This window comes from Centrocercus urophasianus, unplaced genomic scaffold (assembly GCF_019232065.1).
Source record: "Centrocercus urophasianus isolate 14NV4802_14NV808 unplaced genomic scaffold, USGS_Curo_1.0 seq_10, whole genome shotgun sequence".
NCBI lineage: Eukaryota > Metazoa > Chordata > Aves > Galliformes > Phasianidae > Centrocercus > Centrocercus urophasianus.
This window is the reverse complement of record NW_024884142.1, coordinates 70,649,555-70,670,694: the sequence shown is the minus strand read 5'-3', so window position 1 is coordinate 70,670,694 and position 21,140 is coordinate 70,649,555. Positions and strand designations below refer to the sequence as shown.

Here is a 21,140-nt window from a genome sequence, read left to right as displayed (position 1 = left end):
TGAGGACAACATTAAAGTTTTGAAGGGCCATCAAACATATTCATAATCATCTAAAAATTATGTATGACCATAGAGTTTGAGCCTGGCATGGAAAATATCTGTGAAGCTGGCAGAGGAAGCCAGCCATCAGACCTCAGATGCAGGCAGTACTACAACTCCACATCTGCCAAACTCTATGAGAAATCAAAGCCAAGCTCTGCCTATAGCCTATCTTTATAAGTTCCAGCCAAACCCTGGACACAAAGCCAACAGAATCAAAGTCAAAAACAAAGATGCGTATTTCACTTGTTGTGTCACCTTTTGTACTTTTGTGTGCCCTCTCCTTCTCTTGGCTCAATGTTCTGTATCACAGCTAGCATATATTTACTACAAACACCACAGGCTTACTTCTTCAGTGCCTAAACGCACAACAGTTTATTTTCAGATCAGAACTGAGCAAAACAAAACCATAGGAACTGACCATGCTCTTCACTTTGCTGCGTGAGATTTTGGCTAAGGACTTTCCTATTAGAGCTCAATGTGAGCACATCATCTGTGTTAGTGCATTGAATTCCTCCTCTGGACCCACGCTCTCTCAGCAGCCCCTACCTTCTGCTACTTGCGTCTCAAAGTAGAAACATAGGCTTAGAAAGAGCTTCCTTCGTTATCAAAACCCAGCCCTTCTTTGTAAGTAAACGTGTCATACAAGGCACAACACTGATCAAAATCAGCTAGCTGGTAGGTTGGTTGGTTGTAGAGTGTTTTTTTTTTACCCTCACCACTTCTATTGCACCTTTCTTCCTTTCTGCTGACCTCTGACTACAAGATTTTTAATGCCAGTATGCTATAATATAATAATATAATATATATGTAATAACATATAGAATGATATATTATAACATAATATATATATATCACAAGGCAATCACAAAGCAAAATACAATAATGATAGTAAATACAATGCCAAGAAAATTATTATTATCTTACAAGTACAGATGCTGCACACTGCCACATCCTACTCCTTGCGAGTCTAATGCGTAAAACTTCATTGCTTCTGCACATTACACTACATTATATTACTAATATTCTTTTCAGAATGCAATTTATCACACTGGCAGAGGTATCTTGCTCCACTGATAAATAAAAACTATAGTCTTTACTCTCACAAAACAGTTTGATTGCTAAAACATTTCATCCTTTCAGAAGCATACATCATGCTAAAAACAAGTGGTACAGATCACATAATTAAATAAAGCAGGGAAAAAACCTGCTGCCTCTGCTTGTAACAGAAATGCCCATAATCCTCACACAACGTAAAACCATAATTAATTTGTTATTTTCCTTCTTACTGTGTCAGCTAATTAGTTACTGTACCATAGACAACAGAAAGTAATTTATAATGTATTCACCACATTTGGGGTAAGACACCAGCACCATATCATCTCTTCTGGCTTCCAGGTTCTCCAGGGCTTGGAATGTCTCTGTGCTGCACACTGTGACTGGATAAGGAGTCCCCCGGTAGGAGAACAGCATGTCCTTCAGGGTAAACCCTTCAGACTTTGCCAGTGCTTTATTTAGTTCATCTACAAAAGCTTTATTCTCCTCAGCCATGGTTACCAACTTCTGCTGGGACGTGAAACTACTGGTCTAATGCCATTAAGTGCCTTTAAATATACATTTTTAAGGGGCGGACCAGAAACTGTTGGTGATATTTCCGCATCTCCCCTTCCCCCCACCTAAAAAAAAACCCAAAACAAACAAACCTAAGAATTTGATCATTTCTTTCCCTTCTCCCTTCTCACCTTTCTGAAAATGAAAACAGGGTTGATGTTGCCTATCCATAATTGGCAGAGGAGAAGTTACTTCAGGAACAAATCCCAGTGAGAACAAGTAGAGCAAGTAATACTAGTGAGCTCAGCCACCAGAGAATACTGAATTGGGAAAGAATTGCTCTGTAAGAAAACGCAGCAAGATATTAAATCCAATCTTACATAACATTAATATGAAAAAAAGCCTCAGGAAAAAAAAATGTGCCTAATAAAAATTTAAGAATTTAAAAAAGAGAGATTTTGGCAATAAACTCAACCTCAGATAAGAGAAACAGGTAACAAGTAACAAAAAACAATGAAATCAAAACCATAGAACAGAAAGAACAATACAGAGAAGGAAGCGGTGCTACCATTTTGGTTTCAAAATATCACTGTAGCTACCCACTGCTTTTAAACATATTTTTTATGTTAAAAAGGACAATTAAACACTGAGCTATGGCGTAGTGCAGGCTTTTCCAACACACTCATTAAAAAAGGACTCATTAAAAAGGGACAAAGGTCCCTTTTTAATGATTGGCAGTCTTATATATCTGCCACGATTTTCCCTGCTGGGACATGCAGAGGGGCACCGGGCTGGTTCAGGAGGGGCAGAGCAGCTCCTCCGTTGGGCTCAGCAGCACGAGAGTTGAACTGAAGAAAATTAATTTCCTTTTGCAACATTACCCATATAGTCGACCAACTGAAGCCATTTGGCATAATCTGTTTTCAATTTCAGCAAAATACTGTTTCTCACAGCACCCTATTGGTCAAAATGGGGAGGACACACCTAGACTAAAGTGTAACGTGATGGGTGAACAACTGGCTAATAGGTTGGCTCAAAGGATTGTAATAATCAGGATACATTGGGCTGACAGGCAGTCACTGGTGGGCTTCCTCAAGGCTTCTTTTTAGGGGCAGTTCTCTTCAGTGAGTTGGATAAAGGACTTGAAGGTATACTAAGGAAGTTTGAAGATGACACCAAACTGGGGCAGAGAGGCCTTGCAAAGAGGTCTTGACAGAGGAATAGACTGCTGACTCGTATTCAGCTTGTCACCAACCACAGGACCTTTAACAAGAGCAAGTGCAGAGTTCTACACCTCGGATGGGACAATCTTGGATCTATGGACAAGTTGGGGGATGAGAGTTTGGAGAGCTGTCCCACAGAAAGGGATGAGGGGGGAGGTTCTGGTTGGTGACAAGCAGAATACGAGTCAGCAGTGTGCTCTGTCAGCCCCAAAGGGCCAACTGCACCCTGCAGTGTACCAGCACAGCACTGCCACCAGGCGAAGAAAGGGCGTATCTTGTCCTGCTCTGCACCCTGAGGCCTCACCTCCAGCACTGAGGGCTGTTTTAGGTGCCACGCTGCAAGAAAGACATAAACCTAGTAGAGTGTCCAAAAGGAACGCCACACAGATGGTGAAGGGTCTGGAGGAGAAGATGTCTGAGGAGCAGCTGAGGCTCCTGGGTTTGTTCAGCCCAGAGCAGAGGAGCTGAGGGGAGGCCCGATGGCGGCTGCAGCTCCTCACAGGGAGCAGAGGGGCAGCGCTGAGCTCTGCTCTGTGTGACAGCGACAGGGCCCGAGGGAACGGCATGGAGCTGCGTCAGGGGAGGGGCGGCTGGGAGTCGGGGACAGGATCTGCACCACAGGGTGGTGGGCACGGAACGGGCTGCACAGGGCTGCGGCCCCGAGTGTCAGAGTACAAGCAGTGTTTGGACAACGCTCTCGAACACGGGGTTTAGATTTGGTGCCATGCTGTGTTAAGCCAGGGATTGGACTCCACGGTCCTTGTGGGTCCCTTCTGACTGAGGCCATTCAAACACACCGCTGCCACGCCGCCTAGCTCACCTACCACCCGCCCAGGCGCAGGCGGCAGGAGCCGATGCAGAGGTACCGCAGCCCCAAGAGGCGGGGCGGGCTGACTGCGCGTGCGCAGCCTGTACACGCGCTACCGGAAGCGCGGCCCCGGGGGCTGCAGCGGCCATGAGGAGGCGGCTGGTGGCGGGGCTGGTGGCGTTGGAGGTGGCCGGGCTGGGCGGCGCGCTGCTGCTCTACCGCGCCATGGACCGCAGCCGAGGTGCGGCGGGGCGGCCGGGCGGGGTGCCACAGGAGCCGGGGATTGCGCTGCACCACGGCCGCGTTTATTCTGCACGAGTTTGGGTTTTTGGCGGCAAAGATCAGCGCAAGTTACCTGATGCCGGAACGGGGTTTTGTGCTTTGTCGTAGTTAAGGGGAAGTAGCCGTCAGCGGAGGCAGGATTCGATGAATCCTGTTTCAGGCATCTGCTCTGCAGCCCCTGGAGGGATCCTCAGGTTCACCGCTCGGTCTCACAGGCGTTGTGATTTGACGTTTTCCAGATGAGAGCAGACCCAGCTGGCAAGTGCAGAGGGCAGCCAGGGTCAGCTTCCAATGATGTAATGTCAGTCCCGGAAGCCTCTCATGCTTCTGATTCACTGCTTAGGGAACACACAAGTAACCCGTGCACCAGCTTAGTTATACAAAGAAGCTCCATCTGTGCTGCAGCCGCCTCGTTTTGCACTCGGGGCCCTGCAAGACTCAGCAGTGCTGTGACAGGCCTGCGCCCCTGCAGATGGCAGTCAGCCCTGGCACCCTAGGGTCAGCACGATCCCAAAGGCACCTGCTGCTGGGGCTGTGAAGCACCAGCTCCCCGTTTCAGCAGGAGAGTCGTTTTAGACCGACTTCCAATGGAACACCACCTACCCCTTTCTGTACTGTATCTTCATTCTGACATGCCCTTGTAGAAGTTCTTCAGTTGTAGTTCTGCATGGTGTGGTGAGCTCAGGCATTGGCTTGCTGTGCTCAGAGTAAGGCTTTCATCACTTTGCACTAACAGTAGCGCAAATCGTTACAACAGCATTAAACTGTCATTTCATGATTTTCTGTTGGTTCAGTCAAGCTGCCTAAAGGATTCATTGAACACCGAGGCCGTGTCAGGAATCAGTTTCCTAATAAGTCCTTTGAAAGTCAGTCTGCTGTGCTTCATTCAGCTTTGTTTGGGTGTGCAGCTTGTAATGCAGTTACCACTAGTGTGAGGAAGCTCAGAAAACGCTCATCTGATTGAGCTGCACACAGGAGGAGCCTCAATATGTTTCTGATATGATTTAAAAAAATGTGGATCACAGTATTCAACAACCTGTAACAAAGAGCTAGGACAAACTTATGTAAAAGTAATAAGAAAAATAGAGTATTTAATTATTTCTCTTAAAATATCATAAGTAACTATGACTTATCTTTCTTGTCAGACTTCAGATACACAATGCAGAAGAGGTTTCCATCAATTCTGGAAGGTAGGTTTGTCTTTGCTGGCTTTGGAAAGATGGCTGAAGCTTCTCTTGCATCTTACGTATAAAACAGATTGTATCATTGCTTAAAACTACACCAGGAGAGACTGCAGAAGTGTTTGTTGTTACATGTAAGTGTGTCTGAAGTGCTGGATGGAGACCTCAGAACTGCAGGGCTCTGTGTCCAAACAGACTAACTATAAAATCACTAAGTTACAGCTAACAGATTTTCCTGTTTTTCAGTTTATTACAAATCCAATGAGTGGTCTGGAATTCACGGCATAAGGGAGAATGACCAAATGGCATGGTTAAGCAGCAAGAATTAAAGTAAGATAGGCTGATAAAGAGAATAATTATTTTGCCGTAGTTATTGTAAAAATGCCTACATTATGATGCCCAGCTCATCTTTTTGATTTCTTGCCTCTGTTCTTCTTTTTCAGCCCTGTGTGCCTGAACTGTTTTTTCCTTTTGATGATGCTTTTCACATCCCTGTTGTGAAGCCACCTGTCACGCTCTACTTCCCACTTGATTTGCTTGATATCTGGAAAGAGGAAAGATGGAAGATAAGAAGTCAGCAGCTGATGGACATCATGTGGAATACAGATAAATCATGTAGAAGTTGAGACTTGACTAATTTATTTATAAACATTAATAAAATGCAAACTGCTGATTTTTTTGACACCAGAGAACTTTTTTCTTCACAATACACACCCTACTATCTCAGAATCTTGGGGTTTAAGACCGCTCTTAACATTGATTTTCTTTTTTTTTTTTTTTTAATGCTACATGCTCTCCTGTACAAGTATGCAGTACATTACTATTTTTTTCAGGTGACATCAGAAAGGCCTGTAAAGGCCCTACAAAGGACTGACTATTCAAAGAAATACACATTTAATTCATCAGCGTTATCTCTGACAAATTACTTTTGCTTCATCAATATCATGAGGAAGCATTTCCAGTAGGTAGGTAAAGATAGCCATGCTATCTTCCCTTCACAAGGATCCATGATACTCTTGATGAGAGCAAAATTCATATGAAAGCTTGACAGATGGCACACCGTCAATTTTTATTTACAGTGTGAAAGGAGGAAAAAAAAGCCACCCCTTTTCTGAAGCCTTATTAAGTCCAATTGTTACAATTAATATTAGCATTGCACATCTTTTAACTGAAAAATACATCATCTCTTAATTACATTGAGCTACTTTCCCTCCTGTGTTCTCGCTAACCTTATTTGTACCCCACTTAGAGTATATCACAAAACTTCAAGTACAGAATCTAAAGAGAAAGAAGCAGAAGAGCACTACAACTACCTGCTCTCCATAGCATGTACTTACTTGCATTGTCTCTGTTAGCCATGGCATTCATTCCAATATTGTCAAACTTGGACCCAGCATTTTCATCCAGCAGATAGCCAATCTTTAAAAAACAGAAATTTTCTTATTTTACTACAAAGAAGCATGTAAAATGCTTGAACTTTTTTTATTTTCCTGAGCACTGATCTAACGTACCTCTTCAGCAGCTGCCAGTATTTTGGCATCTTTGAGTTTTCTCTTCTTTCCTTGGCTGGATCCTTCAAACAAGAAGTACGATTCTTATGAGACAGAAATTCAAATTCACAGTAACACTACTACAGAGGTGTTATAAATAGTTTTGTTGGTTCTGTTTGTTTGTTTTGTTTTTCAAATTTAATAAGATCACCTAAAATAATCTGTTAGAAAACTTTATTCACCACCTCCCCTAAAAAGAATGGGGGAAAAAGTTTTCCAGCGGGAACTAAATAGGATAAATCTACACAGTGTGTATTAGTAGCAAATGCAAACCCACAAACTACTTTGCCAGTACAACTCCATTCTTCAAATACACTTCCTTTGATCCCCAGCCCTTCAAGAGCAGATCATCATTCTGAATTAGACCACACTGTTTAGAGGACAAGGCTATAACCAATTCCTTTTCTTCTATGGTGTATTGAAATCTGAATCATGATCCACAAATCTACTGTACTGGACTCTTCTTGTTACAATTTTTCCCATTTGTATTAGGCCTTCTCAAATTGAAATACTTCCTTACCTTCACGTGATCCCATAAAATTCATATCTTTTTTTCTCTTGGTCTTTTTACTGATAGACTTCGATTGATTGTCGTTGTTAAGGTCTGACAGAAAAAAATAATAAATGAGTTCCTCATTCTCACACCTTCTGCATGTACTTAAAGCACACTATACAAATATCTATTTAGACATAAATCTATCTCAATGATCTGAATCTTCAAAAATAAGTTTAAAACACAGTGGACACAACTGAACCTTGATTTCTTAAAGCCATAAAATTAAGAACTGCTCAGTGATGTGCCTTTATGCTTTTTTTCCCAAAGCACCAAATATTAATAAGGTGAGAAACTAAGATATTTAACATATGAAGGCTAGGACATTATGTAAACTTTGATTGTCTGCTTAAGTATGATGAAATAACAGTCTTATTAAAGATTCATGTATTAATAGCTGTATGAGTAATTTATCTGCTCAATCTTCAATCATAGTCCTGTGACCTTAAGTTATTACTTGAAATACTCCATTAATTTGTGCTTTGCCAGCTACAGAAAGTACATTCTGAGTAACCCATGCTTTTCAGTTGAAGAGACAATAAAGGCATAAAGGTGCAGCAATCAGTTACTGTTACAGAGGTAATAAAAATAGAGGTGCACAGCTGCACTGGAAGAGTAAGCTGTTATTTGCAAGCCACTAATGTAGAAAGTTACCTCATCTAAAAATTAACATTAACTAACCTAAAGAAATAAAAATGTTAGGAACAGATTTTTTTTCCTCTTTGAAATCTTTTAATATGCTTGTGTACTGTAGCCATTACAAAGCTGCTTTTGTTCTGCCAATGCTTTTAGCATCAAGAAAACATGTCTTGTATGCAAACTGTTGAACTTCATGTATAACTCCCCTTTTCGTCTCATAGACTGTGCAGAAAATGTTGTTTTTCTGAATTCTTGATCGACAAGAGAAACATTTCTTCACTTAAAATCCAAACCTTACACCCAGATAACCAAATATTAATTTAAATACGTAATAGCAAATTAAATAATCTATTTTAAAAGATTTTTCTTTTTGTTTTTGTTGTTGTTTTTATATTAAATGTTACTTCACCTGGGCTGTTATCATCATCAGACACATCCATAAATACGCCTCCTTCCTCATTCATATCCTCTTCAAAATCATCTTCCTCCATGCTTCCTAAGGAGACTTCCTCATCATCCAGGTCACTGAACTCATCTTCATCATCAGAATCCTCCCAGTCAGCACCGGATTCCTCACTTCTGCTTTTCTTATTTCCATTGCTTTTCTTTTTTATATTACTAAAAAAATACATAACAGGTTTAACACATCATATGGTAGAATACAGTTTGCCAGATAACATCCATCTACCTGTGAACAATACGGTAGAAAAGTAAAACATCACAGCAAATTCTGTAAATACATTAATAATAAATATAATAAAAGTATTATGCACACAGGTATGGAACTCTGTTAAAAACTCAGTAATGTTAAGAAGTTTTGGAGACAATCCTATTCTAAAATAAACTGAGTCTTTCCAGGCGTCTTTGCTTCTTATCAGAAAGTCTTTTCCATAAAAACCACATAGTATGTTTGATCTCTGTATTAGAACCTCTTCTTTTTTTCCACTGAAAGCAAATGCAGCTCTTTAGATGCTAGATGCTTAGTTGTTGTTTTAAGTCTCCTCTTATTTTTTACTCCCACCCACCTGGATCACAGAAACATTTCAGTAAGAGTTTAAACTTTAATTCTTATTTCAATTTTTAAAAAGAATATTCTATGCTGATTTTAAGGGTATACTGAAGATACTTTAACTAAAAGAAGAGGTTAATCAATCACTAATTAACTGCTGACTTCCTGAAAACTGAGCTCTGTGATTCTGGACCCCAGTTTATTCCCTGAGTTAGGTCCAGTTACAACCAGTCCTGACAGCAGCAGCACAACTATGCCTCATTTTGTTTCCTTTTGTACATGGTAATTCCCAAACAGAAACCAGAGACAATGAAAGCCAAGTAGGATTACACCTTGTTTACCGGGTTACTGCATTGTACAGATAAAATACTACAGGTCTCATGCTCCAAGCAAAGGTCCTGTAAGCACCACTGAATCACAATGCTCCATTCCGAGGGATGCAGAAAAGCTGCACTACCCAGCATTTAACTGCCACTGCCTTTTTTCTTTTCTTTTTTTGCTGCAAAAATGATAAGCTGAAAGATGAAAGAACTGATTTGAAGTCTTACCCCGCAAAATCAAGGTCATCCTGGCTAACACCAGCGGCACTATCATCAGCTTCAAATGCATCTGGGGAAAAAAATACTTTTTACTACAAAGTGTCAAACAAAAATTATGAAGTTATTGCAAAATATTAAGTATTGTTTTCCTGAACAACTTATATGATCTGCATCAATAGATCTGATATTAAACGGTTCATACTCCCACAGGAAAATAATCCACAAAACAGTTACTTTAAAATAACTGGACTTTTTCTGAAGAAAAATAAATAAAACACAATGAAAATAGATAGATAGATCGCTCTTTAAATAATAATGACAGTTTTCTTTTTCCAGAATATAATTTCTGATCGGCATCAGACAGTATCCAAGTCAGACAAAAACTCAATTAGGATATTGCAAATGAATGTCCTGACAGCTGATCTGTTGGCTAATTTCCAGGTCAGAAGTTTGCCAAGGCCCTAACTGAACAACTCATCTCATGAGAGATGTTAGGAATTATGACAGAATCTCTAAGGAAGGTTTAAAAAGATCAGGCAGTAAAAAAAGAACAGGCTACAAGAAAATGTTATTTCATTCTCAGGCTACACTTGGAAATGAACAAAGAAGCAGCAACAGATCTGTGCCAGTTTGTTTACACTCAAACACCCAAAATTTCCTACTTGAGCTAAACAAGCTGTATTGTTAAATACAGTAGCATAGAACAGGAATTGAAAGTCAATTTTCTTCCACTTTCACATTCATGTACCAGATTATTTTATACAAAAAGGATACATTAATAATTTGTAAAAGCAGGAAATACCAGGATAGTTTCTGCAAGGAAAAATGCAACTTTACCCAATGCTCTTTCAAACTCATCATCATCCACATCTTCTACACTTTCTTCATCCTCCTGGCGTCTGTGTTTCTCTCTTGTTTTATCAAACTTTGTATAAAATCTGAAACAGCATATTACTTTCAGGCACAAAGCTACAGGTAATTCTTTGTAAGATTAAAAAAAAAAGAAGTAAAAAAACAACCCAGCAGATGGATTCAACTGTGTATTTTTCCAATTGAAAAGAGTAAGTTAACTATTTCAAACACATCCCAGAACAGAGATTTGTATTTTCTTTCTTTTTCGAGCTGTAAGTCACTACTGTAAGATTAAAACAATACAATTCCACAGAGGTGCTAGAAATCATTTTGAACATAGTGAATTTATAAAAGGGCAAAAGGAAGATGTGTAGATCTGGAAAGTGTCAACTAAGTTCAACTTAGAATCATAGAATGGCTCAGGTTGGAAAAGGCCTTAAAGATCATCAAGTCCAACCACAACCTAACCATACTACCCTGAATCTAACAACCCTCCACTAAATCATGTCCCTGAGCACCACATCCAAATGGTTTTTAAACACATCCAGGGATGGTGACTCCACCACCTCCCTGGGGAGCCTAATCCAGTGCTTAACAACCCTTTCTGTAAAGAAGTTTTTCCTGATATCCAACCTAAACTTACCCTAGCACGACTTGAGGCCATTTCCCCTCATCCTGTCACCAGTGAGAAGAGACCAACCCCATCCTCACTGCAATCACCTTTCAGATATTTGAAAAGCACAATAAGGCCTCCCCTCAGCTTCCTCTTCCCCAGACCAAAAAAAACCCCACAATCTACCAACTAACTTATATTAAATCTACCTCTGATACTTAAGAATTACAACCCATGAGCCATTCATTATCACCCGGAGTTTAGGTGTATTTATCATAACAATACTATTATTTGATGTATAGTTTCCAAGCACTGACTGCTTTCATTCATGATATTCTTTCCTTTTGATAAATTCTGAAATTATGTTCTAAGGAAACTGTCATCACAAGTCATTCAAATTAATTAAAACTTGCAAGCACATGGAACACTAGCAAATACTTATTAGATGTAACTTTTTTTTTGAAGGCATTGCATTAAAAAACTCTTAAAATGAATGTTCATAAATATTTCATTACCTGTGAAAAAATAATTCATCCACTGGGATTTTGCTTTCATCTCTGGCAAGGAATTCCTTACTGTTGACTGCAAAAGCCAAAAAGAACTGATTTTACTTCAAGTTGAAATGACTGTTATTCTTCTCAGTGGTGTCACAAGTGGTTAAACAGCAGCACAGACAGAAGTACTGTGCTCAGTGCTGTCTGTTGCATAAAGTGAATTCATCACAAACTTCAAATCAACAGTTCTTTGGATATACTGATAACTAGCTGTGAGCAAGGCCCCTTGGAAAAACTCAGCCAGGTTCTAATTTAAATGCCAACAAGTGAGGTTTTGAAGTCACCTACCCCAGGGATACTTTTTGTTTTGTTTTAATTCTTATTAAAAAAAAAAAAAAAAAAAAAAAAAAAAGTAGGAAATAATGTAAGCCAGCTCTCATCCACTGGAACAGCAGAACTGCTACCGCCCAGCAACCCTGGCAGTAAGAAGCAATGCAGCTGAAATGACAGCCATGTACCAGAAGCCGATCAAGCATGCTGAAGAATGGATCCAGCCCTACTCTACCACCATTTCTAAAGAAACAGGGCAAAGTATGACATCTGCAGCACCAGATCAATTAGGGTATCAACGATTGGCCCTGTGAAGAAGCTTTCCCTCTCGTGTCTTTCACTTTCCTCCCTCTCCTCAGAAGAACATGCTACTGCTTATCTCAGTGGACATACATGGTAATATTTCCTAAGTGACAAAGGTTCGTTTCTGAAAAGAGATCAGCATACAAAACAACTGTTCAAATGAATAGTAGAAGGTATCAGAGGATTTGCAACCTCAGTTCTTCATGCCTCAGCAGTGCCTACCTATAATATATAAATCCTATTTTGGACATTTCACTTGTAAAATACTTAATTTCCTCAACTTGTAGTAAGTGTTCAGTTTGTTCCTTCAAATAACAATAAACTAAAGAATGCAATAACAAATTACATCCTCAAATGCATTCTAGATAAGAATTATTTAAGCTTTCATGGCCAGAAAAACATACATCACTAAGGGCACAACAGTTAATCTGTATTAATAAAGCTCCTGCTTAACACATCAGATCTAAAGTTACAGGAAGTACATCTGTGGGAATGTTAGAGGCTTCCCCACAGATTATGGTACCTCTTCTATGCTCAAGGAACAAGTCTGAAGTTTTATCCTGCTTTTAACTACTGGTTCTTACCATCAAACCTTGCCCATAATCACTGTAAAGACTGGGGCAAAACCCAGCTTTTTTCTGTAGGCAGGTAGTTACCTACCAAAGGAAGAACAGAAGAGATGCTGAACACAAATCCTAAAAGCCACAGCTGTGGCATTGTTTGAAGTAATCCACATAATCTAAGGAAAGAGCTTAGTACAATTTACATTGTTACATAAATCCATTTTCCAAGATTGTAAGTCACTTTTCAATTATATTAAGCAGAATTAATGGGATCATATGATAGTTTGGAAACAAATTCATTAACTGCATACTACTACTGCATTAACTATAATAGAGCAGCTTACATTTAAAGATTTTTATATAACTCTAGGTATATTTTTAGAAATCTCATGGAGCAAAAAAACTAGGAATCCAGACATAAAAATGGCATATATTTGAGCAGGAAACTTACTATTTTGTAAACATAGTATCTCTAAAGTTAATAGCCTAACAAATTGTTCTTCTAAATAAAATTGAAATTAGCCAGAAGAAACTCTAAGGCTGGTTATGTTTTTTAGCAGCATTTTTGCTCCCAAGGTGTCACACTGCCAGCTACAAGCCAATCTGTAACAATGTTCTAAACTTTTTACACAAGACTGCAAAATTTACTCTCTACCCAGCGAATTTATCACCTTGTATGAGATGCTGGAAAAAAAAAAAAGGTAATTAGGATGAGAAAATACAGAAAATACATGCAGGCAATAGCAGAAATAACACAGTAGACAAAAAGGCATGCTGTTTTCAGGCACTCTGTACTATGCTGTTATACATTTTCTAATGGCAAGGAGAAAATGTAAGGTTGATGATGCACTGCCTAATAAAAAGGAATTGCTATGAGAAAATAATTGACAACTAGAGGGAAAATACAAGGAGAAAAGGTATTGAAAAGATTTGTTGACTAAAGCTAAGCAGTGGTACAGCAGAAGATAAACTGTTTTTCTACTCAAATAGACAGTGATTGAGACAACAGAAACAGCACAGCACAGAGGATGGATGTTCACAAACACCAGCCAAGACTTTTTTCTTTTTTAACTTCAAAAGAACAGTTTCTCAATCATAATGTTAAAAGAAAGGAGGCCAGCCTACCTGCCAGATTTCGTATATCTGTCATGAACTGCTTCTTCTTCCGCTGCATTACCACACTACTGGTGTTCTCTGTAGCAGAACATAAATCAGAAACATTACTTTAGTAAAAAAGTTCTACTTTATTAGAACTTATACAAAGCTGAGAGGAATGGCTGCCATCCAGAGGGATCCTGACAGGCTGTAAAACATGCTGTTCAGCAAAGACAACTGCAGGAAGTCCTGCAACTGGGGAGATACTACCCCAGAAATTAATATATATGTAGGGGGTCACCCAGCTGGAAAGCAACTTGGCAGAAAAGGCCCTGAGAGACAGCAGGTTGACCAGGAACCAGCAATGCGCCCTTGCCTCAAAGACAATCAATGTTAACTGCATTAGAAAGAGTGTTACAACATGCCAAGGCAAGGGATCCTCTCCCTCTGTTCAGTCCTGGTGAAGTTATGCCTGAAGGGCTGTGCCCAGTTCTGGGCCCCCGGTACAAGAGATGTGCATTCTACAGAGAGCCTAGGAAAGGGCCTTAAAAATGAAAGGATGAGAGCATCTCTCCTGTGAAGAAGGGCCACGAGAAATGGGATTATTCAGCCTGGAACAGACTTAAGGGAGAATCTCACCAATGTGCACAAATATCTGAAGGGAATGTACAAAGAAGATAAAGTCAGGTTATTTTCAGAAGGGTCCGGGGAAAAGGTGAGGAAATGGGGTTTGTACTCATCTGAACATCAGGAAGCACTTTTTACTGTGAGATTGGCTGAGTACAGGCACAGGCTGTCCATAGAGGCTGTGCATTCTCCCTCTGTAGATGTCATCTTCAAAAGCCACCTGGATATGGTCCTGGGCAGCCTGCTTAAGCAGGGGAGTTGGACTAAATGATCTCTAACAGATGCATTCCAACCTTGATTATTCTGTGCTCAGTCATTACACTCCCCTACATTTATTCCTGCTACCTTGGCAGTTATTGAAACTCTGATAAAGAGGCAACACTATGTGGCTAGCAGCTGGTTCTAAATTACAGATATCTTTCACACAGCCCTGCAGACTGATGTCACTCCTCTGGTGCACCATGTGCACTCCAAATATTTGACAAGCGTAGGTCGTTAACAATCTGAGAGTTTCACCATCAACAATCAAAATCAAATGCAAAGAAGTTCACCTTTGCCTTTGTGGAGTTTGGGATTTCTGTACACAAAGCGATCCAAGAATCTCATTAATGTGAAATCTTGCAAAGGGTCACCGGAGTACTGAATGTGATTTCCCTGAAATAAGAAAATGTTTGTGATCTTCATTTTCAAAAGACAGCAACATATAGTTAGAGGCTCAAATGGTCCATCAAACAACAATAAAGATTTGGGGATATCTCATCATTTAAGCCTGACAAGTTAACCCGCTCCTTCATGCTTTTATTCTTGGAATCTCACTGTTTTCTTCAAAAAGCACCTCCCTCACTTCATTTCAGTGATGAACTGCCTTGCCATGCACTGTGCTAAAAGAGAAACATTTTTATTGACAGCGATTCATTTGCAACTACATTTGCAACTACTAAGTTAATAGTCAGTACAACTTGAATACCAAATATGTAAAAGAAAATAAAAATTCTAAGTAGGCACTTGTGCATGATATCATCACAGTATTTTAAGAAGAAGTTGTGTTCCAAAAACAGAGCCCTCTCACATCAGAAATAGAACACTTCATGCAGACAGACCAAAATCTAAAACAAGTCTAAGGATCACATAATATGCACTTTTCAACCCAGTTATTTCCTTCTGTGAACAGTCTCATTTAGATAAAGCACTAATTCAGTGAAAAGCTTTGTCTTTGAGTGCATGTTACTCACAGTGTTGCAGAACTTCTAGCAACCTGCAGAGTGCAATAAAGCTTTATACTGTTTTTAATGGCAAAAGATAGCTAATAAAAATCACAGCTAGACAGGTAAAAGTACTTACTTCTAGAATTGTTTTTGCAAAGAGAGCAACAGACGGATGAAAATGTTCAGAAAGCTGAAAAACAAAAACATTTCTTTATTTCTACTTCAAAAATAAATGCCATCGTTTTTCATGTTGCCATAGGCTTCTGACAACACTGTATTTGCAGACCACTCTGCAATTCACCAAACAACACACAAGCACGTACTGGGGCTCTGCTCCCAAACAACTAAGGAATGTCAAGTTCTAATTTTTTGTTAGCATTAACCGAAAGTATCCACGACTATAGTTTTATTTAACTAAACACCAAAAGGCTTCATTAATGAAAGCAAAGATTCAAAAGTCTAAAAAAGATCATACATCAATCTCCACTACAAAATTACTATTCCTACTCTGGAATAACACCACCAAATACAGCACATACAGCCTTAGAGCTGAGCAGTGTGACCTTTAACTTTTTGTCATGTGACTGAGATAACCACTCCAGAAATAACAAAATTAATTTTCTTTTCTTTATACAAGGACCACACTAAGAAACACAGTATGCACTAACAGGAGGATGCTTTACCTTCTTCAGTTCCCAAAGGCTTGTACTTTCAGCACCACAGTATAAAGGACTTCGGTGCAAAGGATCATAGGAGACCCCATTCTTTTTCCCTGGGGGACAGTAGAGATAGAAAAAGACTATTACATTTCCTCAAAAAAAACTCAGGAGAGTATTATCTTCATTTCACCGTGGCAGCAATGCTGTTCATCATTCTTTGCTAGAGAGACCACAGATTCATGCAGTAGCAGAAAAAGATTAAATCCAGAAGCCCACAGTATGACCAGGTGAATTCCTACTTGCTTTCAGGAAAGCCCTTGAAAACTCCTTCTCTGTTCTAGAAGGGAAATATTGTCCCCTTGTACACAGCATTGGTCAGACCACACCTTGAATGCTATGATCAGTTTTGGGACCCTCAACATACTGTTTGGGACTATCGAGATACTGAGTTGCTCATGAGTTTGCAGAGAAGAGCAACGCAGTTGATGAAGGGACCAGAAAATAAGCGTTACAAGGAGTGGCTGAGGGAACTTGGGCTGTTGAGTCTGGAGAACAAGAGATTGAATGGAGACCTCAACACTGCCTGAAAAGAGTGTGCAGGTAGGAGGATGTTGGTTTCTTTTCTCAGGTGAAAAGCGATGGCACATGAGGAAATGGCCTTGCATTGTGTCAGAGGTTTGAATTGGACATCAGAAATAATTTCTTCAGAGGGTGGTCATGTGCTGAAATGGGCTGCCCAGATGTGGTACAGGCCTCATCCCTGGAGGTATTTAAGAGACGTGTGGATGTGGCACTACAGTACACGGTTTAGTGATGGGACTTGGTGGGTCAGATGGATGGCTTGAACTTGATGACCTTGAACATCTTTTCCAGACTGATAATTCTATGACTCTATGAAAAGGCCATCAGGAAAGAGCAAAGCTAGAAGCAGGCTCAGAGCTAGACAGGTTGGTTGTTCTAGCAATGTTCAACTGAATATGCACCTACACACATCCTGACAATGGCTACGTTACTCTGAATGTCTTTCAAGTTGGAAGAAAAAAAATCCAGTTTGTTTATGACTTGGGCACAAACACACTAACCCGTTAGAGAAAACAGCTAAAAGATGAATACTGTCTCTTCACTACTGCTGAGCTAACAGAAAGAGGAAAAAAAATGATTCTGATTGCTTTGAATCAAACTTCAATTTGAAAAACTAAAATTATGTTCTAATTAATTTTACCAGTCTTGATCAGTATGCCACCTTTACTGAATGTTAGGACTTGAATGCATTATGTTTTCTTGCTAATTTACCTCCCATATTCTCATGATGCACCCATGAGGCTGCTGAACTCAGATGATTAGTTTTAGCAGAATTTTCTGTTGCGCTCCTCTCTTCCCTCTCTACTTTGTCTGCATCCACAAATGTTTCTTCACTCTCTTCAACCTCTTCTTGATCCTTAAAGCACTCTTCTTCATCAGACTCCTAAATAATAAAGAAAATGTTTGTGAACAGCTTTTCTTTTTCAGTTTTATTACAATTTGTTAGAAAAATCCACATACTTCTGAAGAATCAGCATGTTTAGACAACATATATTTTTGGCCACAATACAAGACTACAATTGAACTTTGCAATCATACAGTTATACAGTCGTCAGTGCAAAAGTCCATCCTCATTTGATGAAAGAAAATAATATATTATTTAAATACTGCCTGGTTATACTTCAGAGACTGCATAAAGAAGAAGGCCATGTTCTGACAAAACTTTTTGGACTGGAGCATTTATCTGCTTACTTACACAGCATTTAGCAAAAGAACTTCCTCCATGAATGAAGGCTGTAGGACCTGCTAGGAATGCAGACAACACCTTTGCAGATTTTTAATGCAGTTGTAATTGTTGAAGTACTTTTTGCCACAGAAAAATCAGATATTAACAAAATCTCTTAAGAATTCCATTTTACAAGCCAGTCCTTTCCAGATACGAAGAATTATTCACAAAGAGAAATAGGTTAGGGAAAGGTGAACATCTCTCTTAGCCCTACGGAATAAAGTAATCATACCACGTGATCCTGTAACTGGACCCTCAGGCCTGGTTTTACTTTCAGAAGCTCAGACAGAAGGTACAGGGTTCCACAAATGAAGGGTGGTGTCTGTCCAGTAGTGACCTGAAGCAACCTCTTCACGAAGGCCTTCACTCGCCGTAACACCACGTCTGCCTTCAGAGATTTATAGACAAGGTTAAGAAACATGGACGGCTTTGAGCAGGCTGCTAAACCAGGATCCAGAAGCTTCCTGTAGAAAACAAAGGAGAATTAATCGTCATAACGCACACTGGAGAATAACTGCTATCAAAAACTACTATCCACATTTTTCAGACAGGTATCCAGAGGTACAGTCACAGCTTGTTCTCCAGTAGAACAAACCATTATGAACAATGTTGAAAATGTCAACAGCTGTGTAATATCTGCAAGTCCATAACAAACAATTAACATTATAAAAAAAAACCTGTATCAGTAAATGAAATAAATATAAATATATATACATATATTTAAAACTGAGTTCAACACAGAAGTTTAAAAATTGAGGACGTACAAGTGAGAAACTAATCTGACCTATTCAGATAACCGAAAAAGTAGAAAGAAAATGGTTGGCAACTGTCAGGCTTCACAATCAGGCCAGATAACCTGTGTCAGCAAGTCCACTTTCTATTCACTTTTTTTCTGACACTATGTGGTACAGAAGGCCTCAAAATGCATTGCATAGTCTTGGGGAACCCGAGCTCCCTTTATAAAATCAGTATCAATTAACCAGAAGCCTGTACGGAACCTACCAAGTGTCTAAATAATCACCTAGGATCAAAAAGGAGATTCTTTTAGAACACGAGTTTTCCCAACCCAACAAATTAAGTCATCTAAGGATCATGTTGACATAGGGCTTTCCTCCCTTACGAAAAACAGACAACAGGATTTTAGGCTATTACATCACTAAAACACACTGTCTGTAAAAGCTATTTCAGAATAAGTAATTATCAAATAGTATTAAAACGTATCTGGAATTAAAACCAGAAAACAGTGCAAAGGCACGTTCTCACAGCCGCCCACTGTCCTCTTATCCCCATCTTATTAAAAAAAAATTATGTGTGTTATTTTCTAGCCCACAGTAAACATCAGAAATGTTTATTCAGTGGGACACAAAGTTTGCAAAATCTTAATGGCAGTTAAGCTTTTACCAAATATCCAAACATGTCACTTACTTATACAGCGCTGCGTAGTACCTATCGGATACAGTCTGCTGGGAGTCCATAACCTGGAACAGCAACATCAAGGCCTGGACACTGGTACTGAAGTTCACAAGGTGCAGAACTTTAAACAAGGTGTTCATCTGTTCTTTCACTTTCTCATCACCAATCTCAGCGTAAGGGTAAGCTCTGTTTACCCCGCTAAGAAGAGCGCTGAGCATTTTGGATTCAACATCTTTTTTCTTAATGCAGTTCCGAAAAAAACAGAAATACAAAGATATCAGCTTGTTGGCCAATGGAGTTTCTTCATGACTGAGGACTATCTGATTTAAAAAGCACATGGCATAATACTGAGTCTTTGCACTGATGTTTGTGCGGTACAAAAGTCTCTCCACCTCACTACACACCACTCCTTTCATATTTGGATGCTTGTGAAGTAAAGTCTCTAGAAGGTAAGAGGCTTTGGTGGCTATTTTGTTCTGAGGGTCTCCAAGTTTATTTACCAGCTGAACAAGCAGAAATTTCTCCTGTTCAGGTTTGTTGCAGAGAAGCTCGTGGGCAGCTGCCAGCGCTCGGGTTTTTGTTGCTGTCAGGGAATCATGGCTCAGTATTTCCAAGGTCTGCACAAACTCTGCCACCTGCAGCTTCAGCTGGTGCTCAAAGTACCACAGTATCAGCCGTCTGTCCCTTGAATCTCTGTTGCCACTCGACATTTTCTCTATGTTGTTAAATGGACGCTGTGAGAAAGACCACAGCTTGCGAGTATCCGGTAAGAGATCTGAAAGGAGAAGCTCTCTGAAAGTATCCAGAGCCATGAGGCTCTGTTGTCTGCTGCCCTTCTTCTTTACGAGGTTCACCAAGTTCTCAACAAAGTGGAGACTGTGGACAGCGCTGTCCTGAATGAGGAGGGTCATGGCTGCCATCCTGTCAGCGAGGGTGCCTGACGACACAACGGTTTTCATCCACGCCGACGAGGCTCCCTTCTGATACTCCGTCTTGTTCTTGTACAGCTCTGTCTCATGCTGGTACAGCTTTTGGGCCAAGGCCTTGTACTGGGACAGGAGGGCTGGATCCTGTGGCTCAGCAGAAGTCTCACCGGTGTACTCCAGGTCGTACCACTTGCCGCCAGGTTTGACCAGTATCACCTCCCTAGCACGAAATGTGAAGTCCTCTTCCAGCCTCTCCTTCTGTACTGATTGCTGCTGGCGTGCTAGCTTCTTCTTGCTGTCTTTTCTACCACTCACTTGCTCTTCGGCTTTTTTTTCCTTTTTCCCTTCTGATGAAGAAGAAATTGTTTCTTTCTTGCTTCTCTCCTTGCTTTTCTCCTTCTTGCTTTTCTCCTTCTTTGGGGTCTTCTCTTTCTCTTTGCCACCCTTTTTCTCCTTCTCCTCCTCTTCCTCCTCCTCCTCACCCAGGCAGCTCTTCGCATACTTGCCAAGCCCCAAAGAGCCGATGAAGGCCTCCAGCTCCCCCTCCTTCAGATCGTCGATGGCACCTTTCTTGCCGCCGTCCACCATCTCCTCCGCCTCGTCCACGGCGCACAGCATGAGGAAGTCTTGCTGCGGGCGGCAGCGAGGCGGTTACACGCGGCTTGCACGCGGGCCCACGCGCTCTCTCTCCCTCTCCCTCCCGCCTCCCCTCACCTTGGTGCCGCCGAGGCGGAGCACCTCGTCCAGCGTGAACCCATCGGGACCTCCACCGCCGCCGTCGTCGTCATCATCTTCATCCAGTTCGTAGCCGGCCGCCTCCTCCGGCCGCCGCCTCACACCCCAGTCCCCCAGCGCCGCCATGGCAGCCCGCAGGAAGGC

General features: G+C 40.6%; 2 protein-coding genes and 1 long non-coding RNA gene across 5 annotated transcripts in view; 1 reads left to right on the top strand and 2 right to left on the bottom strand.

Annotated features, from left to right (window-relative positions):
* SULT6B1 (sulfotransferase family 6B member 1) overlaps nt 1-4,864 on the bottom strand; it is an 11,880-nt gene extending 7,016 nt beyond the window's left edge. Inside the window, exons 1-2 of one of the 3 annotated variants that reach the window (XM_042815060.1) lie at nt 3,977-4,864; nt 1,782-1,931 (exon numbers count right to left, since the gene is read on the bottom strand). In XM_042815060.1, the coding sequence (XP_042670994.1) occupies nt 1,782-1,821 (40 nt within the window). In that variant the 5' untranslated portion in view covers nt 1,822-1,931; nt 3,977-4,864. Of the gene's footprint in view, nt 1-1,388; nt 1,606-1,781; nt 1,932-3,633; nt 3,677-3,976 lie in introns of those variants that run through there. The other 2 variants (XM_042815068.1, XM_042815078.1) reach the window with 2 other exon arrangements.
* Nucleotides 3,776-5,766, top strand: LOC122158404. Its single transcript, XR_006168220.1, has 4 exons — nt 3,776-3,862; nt 5,049-5,093; nt 5,331-5,414; nt 5,528-5,766. It is a non-coding gene; the product is annotated as an uncharacterized LOC122158404 (long non-coding RNA).
* CEBPZ (CCAAT enhancer binding protein zeta) lies at nt 4,969-21,140 on the bottom strand. The gene is made up of 16 exons (XM_042815051.1): nt 20,976-21,140; nt 19,348-20,891; nt 18,155-18,386; nt 17,409-17,580; nt 16,140-16,228; nt 15,593-15,646; nt 14,803-14,905; nt 13,655-13,723; nt 11,355-11,421; nt 10,212-10,312; nt 9,384-9,444; nt 8,236-8,444; nt 7,155-7,238; nt 6,596-6,657; nt 6,422-6,503; nt 4,969-5,628 (listed from the first exon to the last, which is right to left on the bottom strand). The coding sequence occupies exons 1-16, from the start codon at nt 21,120-21,122 to the stop codon at nt 5,489-5,491; spliced, it is 3,216 nt and encodes a 1,071-aa protein (XP_042670985.1). The 5' UTR covers nt 21,123-21,140; the 3' UTR covers nt 4,969-5,488.

Excerpts from the sequence above, each read along its gene's own strand:
- CEBPZ (XM_042815051.1), bottom strand. The coding sequence starts at position 21,122 with ATGGCGGCGCTGGGGGACTGGGGTGTGAGGCGGCGGCCGGAGGAGGCG. Across the intron at positions 11,422-13,654 it reads AGATATACGAAATCTGGCAG|TCAACAGTAAGGAATTCCTT; the intron begins GTAGGCTGGCCT and ends TGGCTTTTGCAG. Across the intron at positions 7,239-8,235 it reads TGATGATGATAACAGCCCAG|ACCTTAACAACGACAATCAA; the intron begins GTGAAGTAACAT and ends TTTTTCTGTCAG.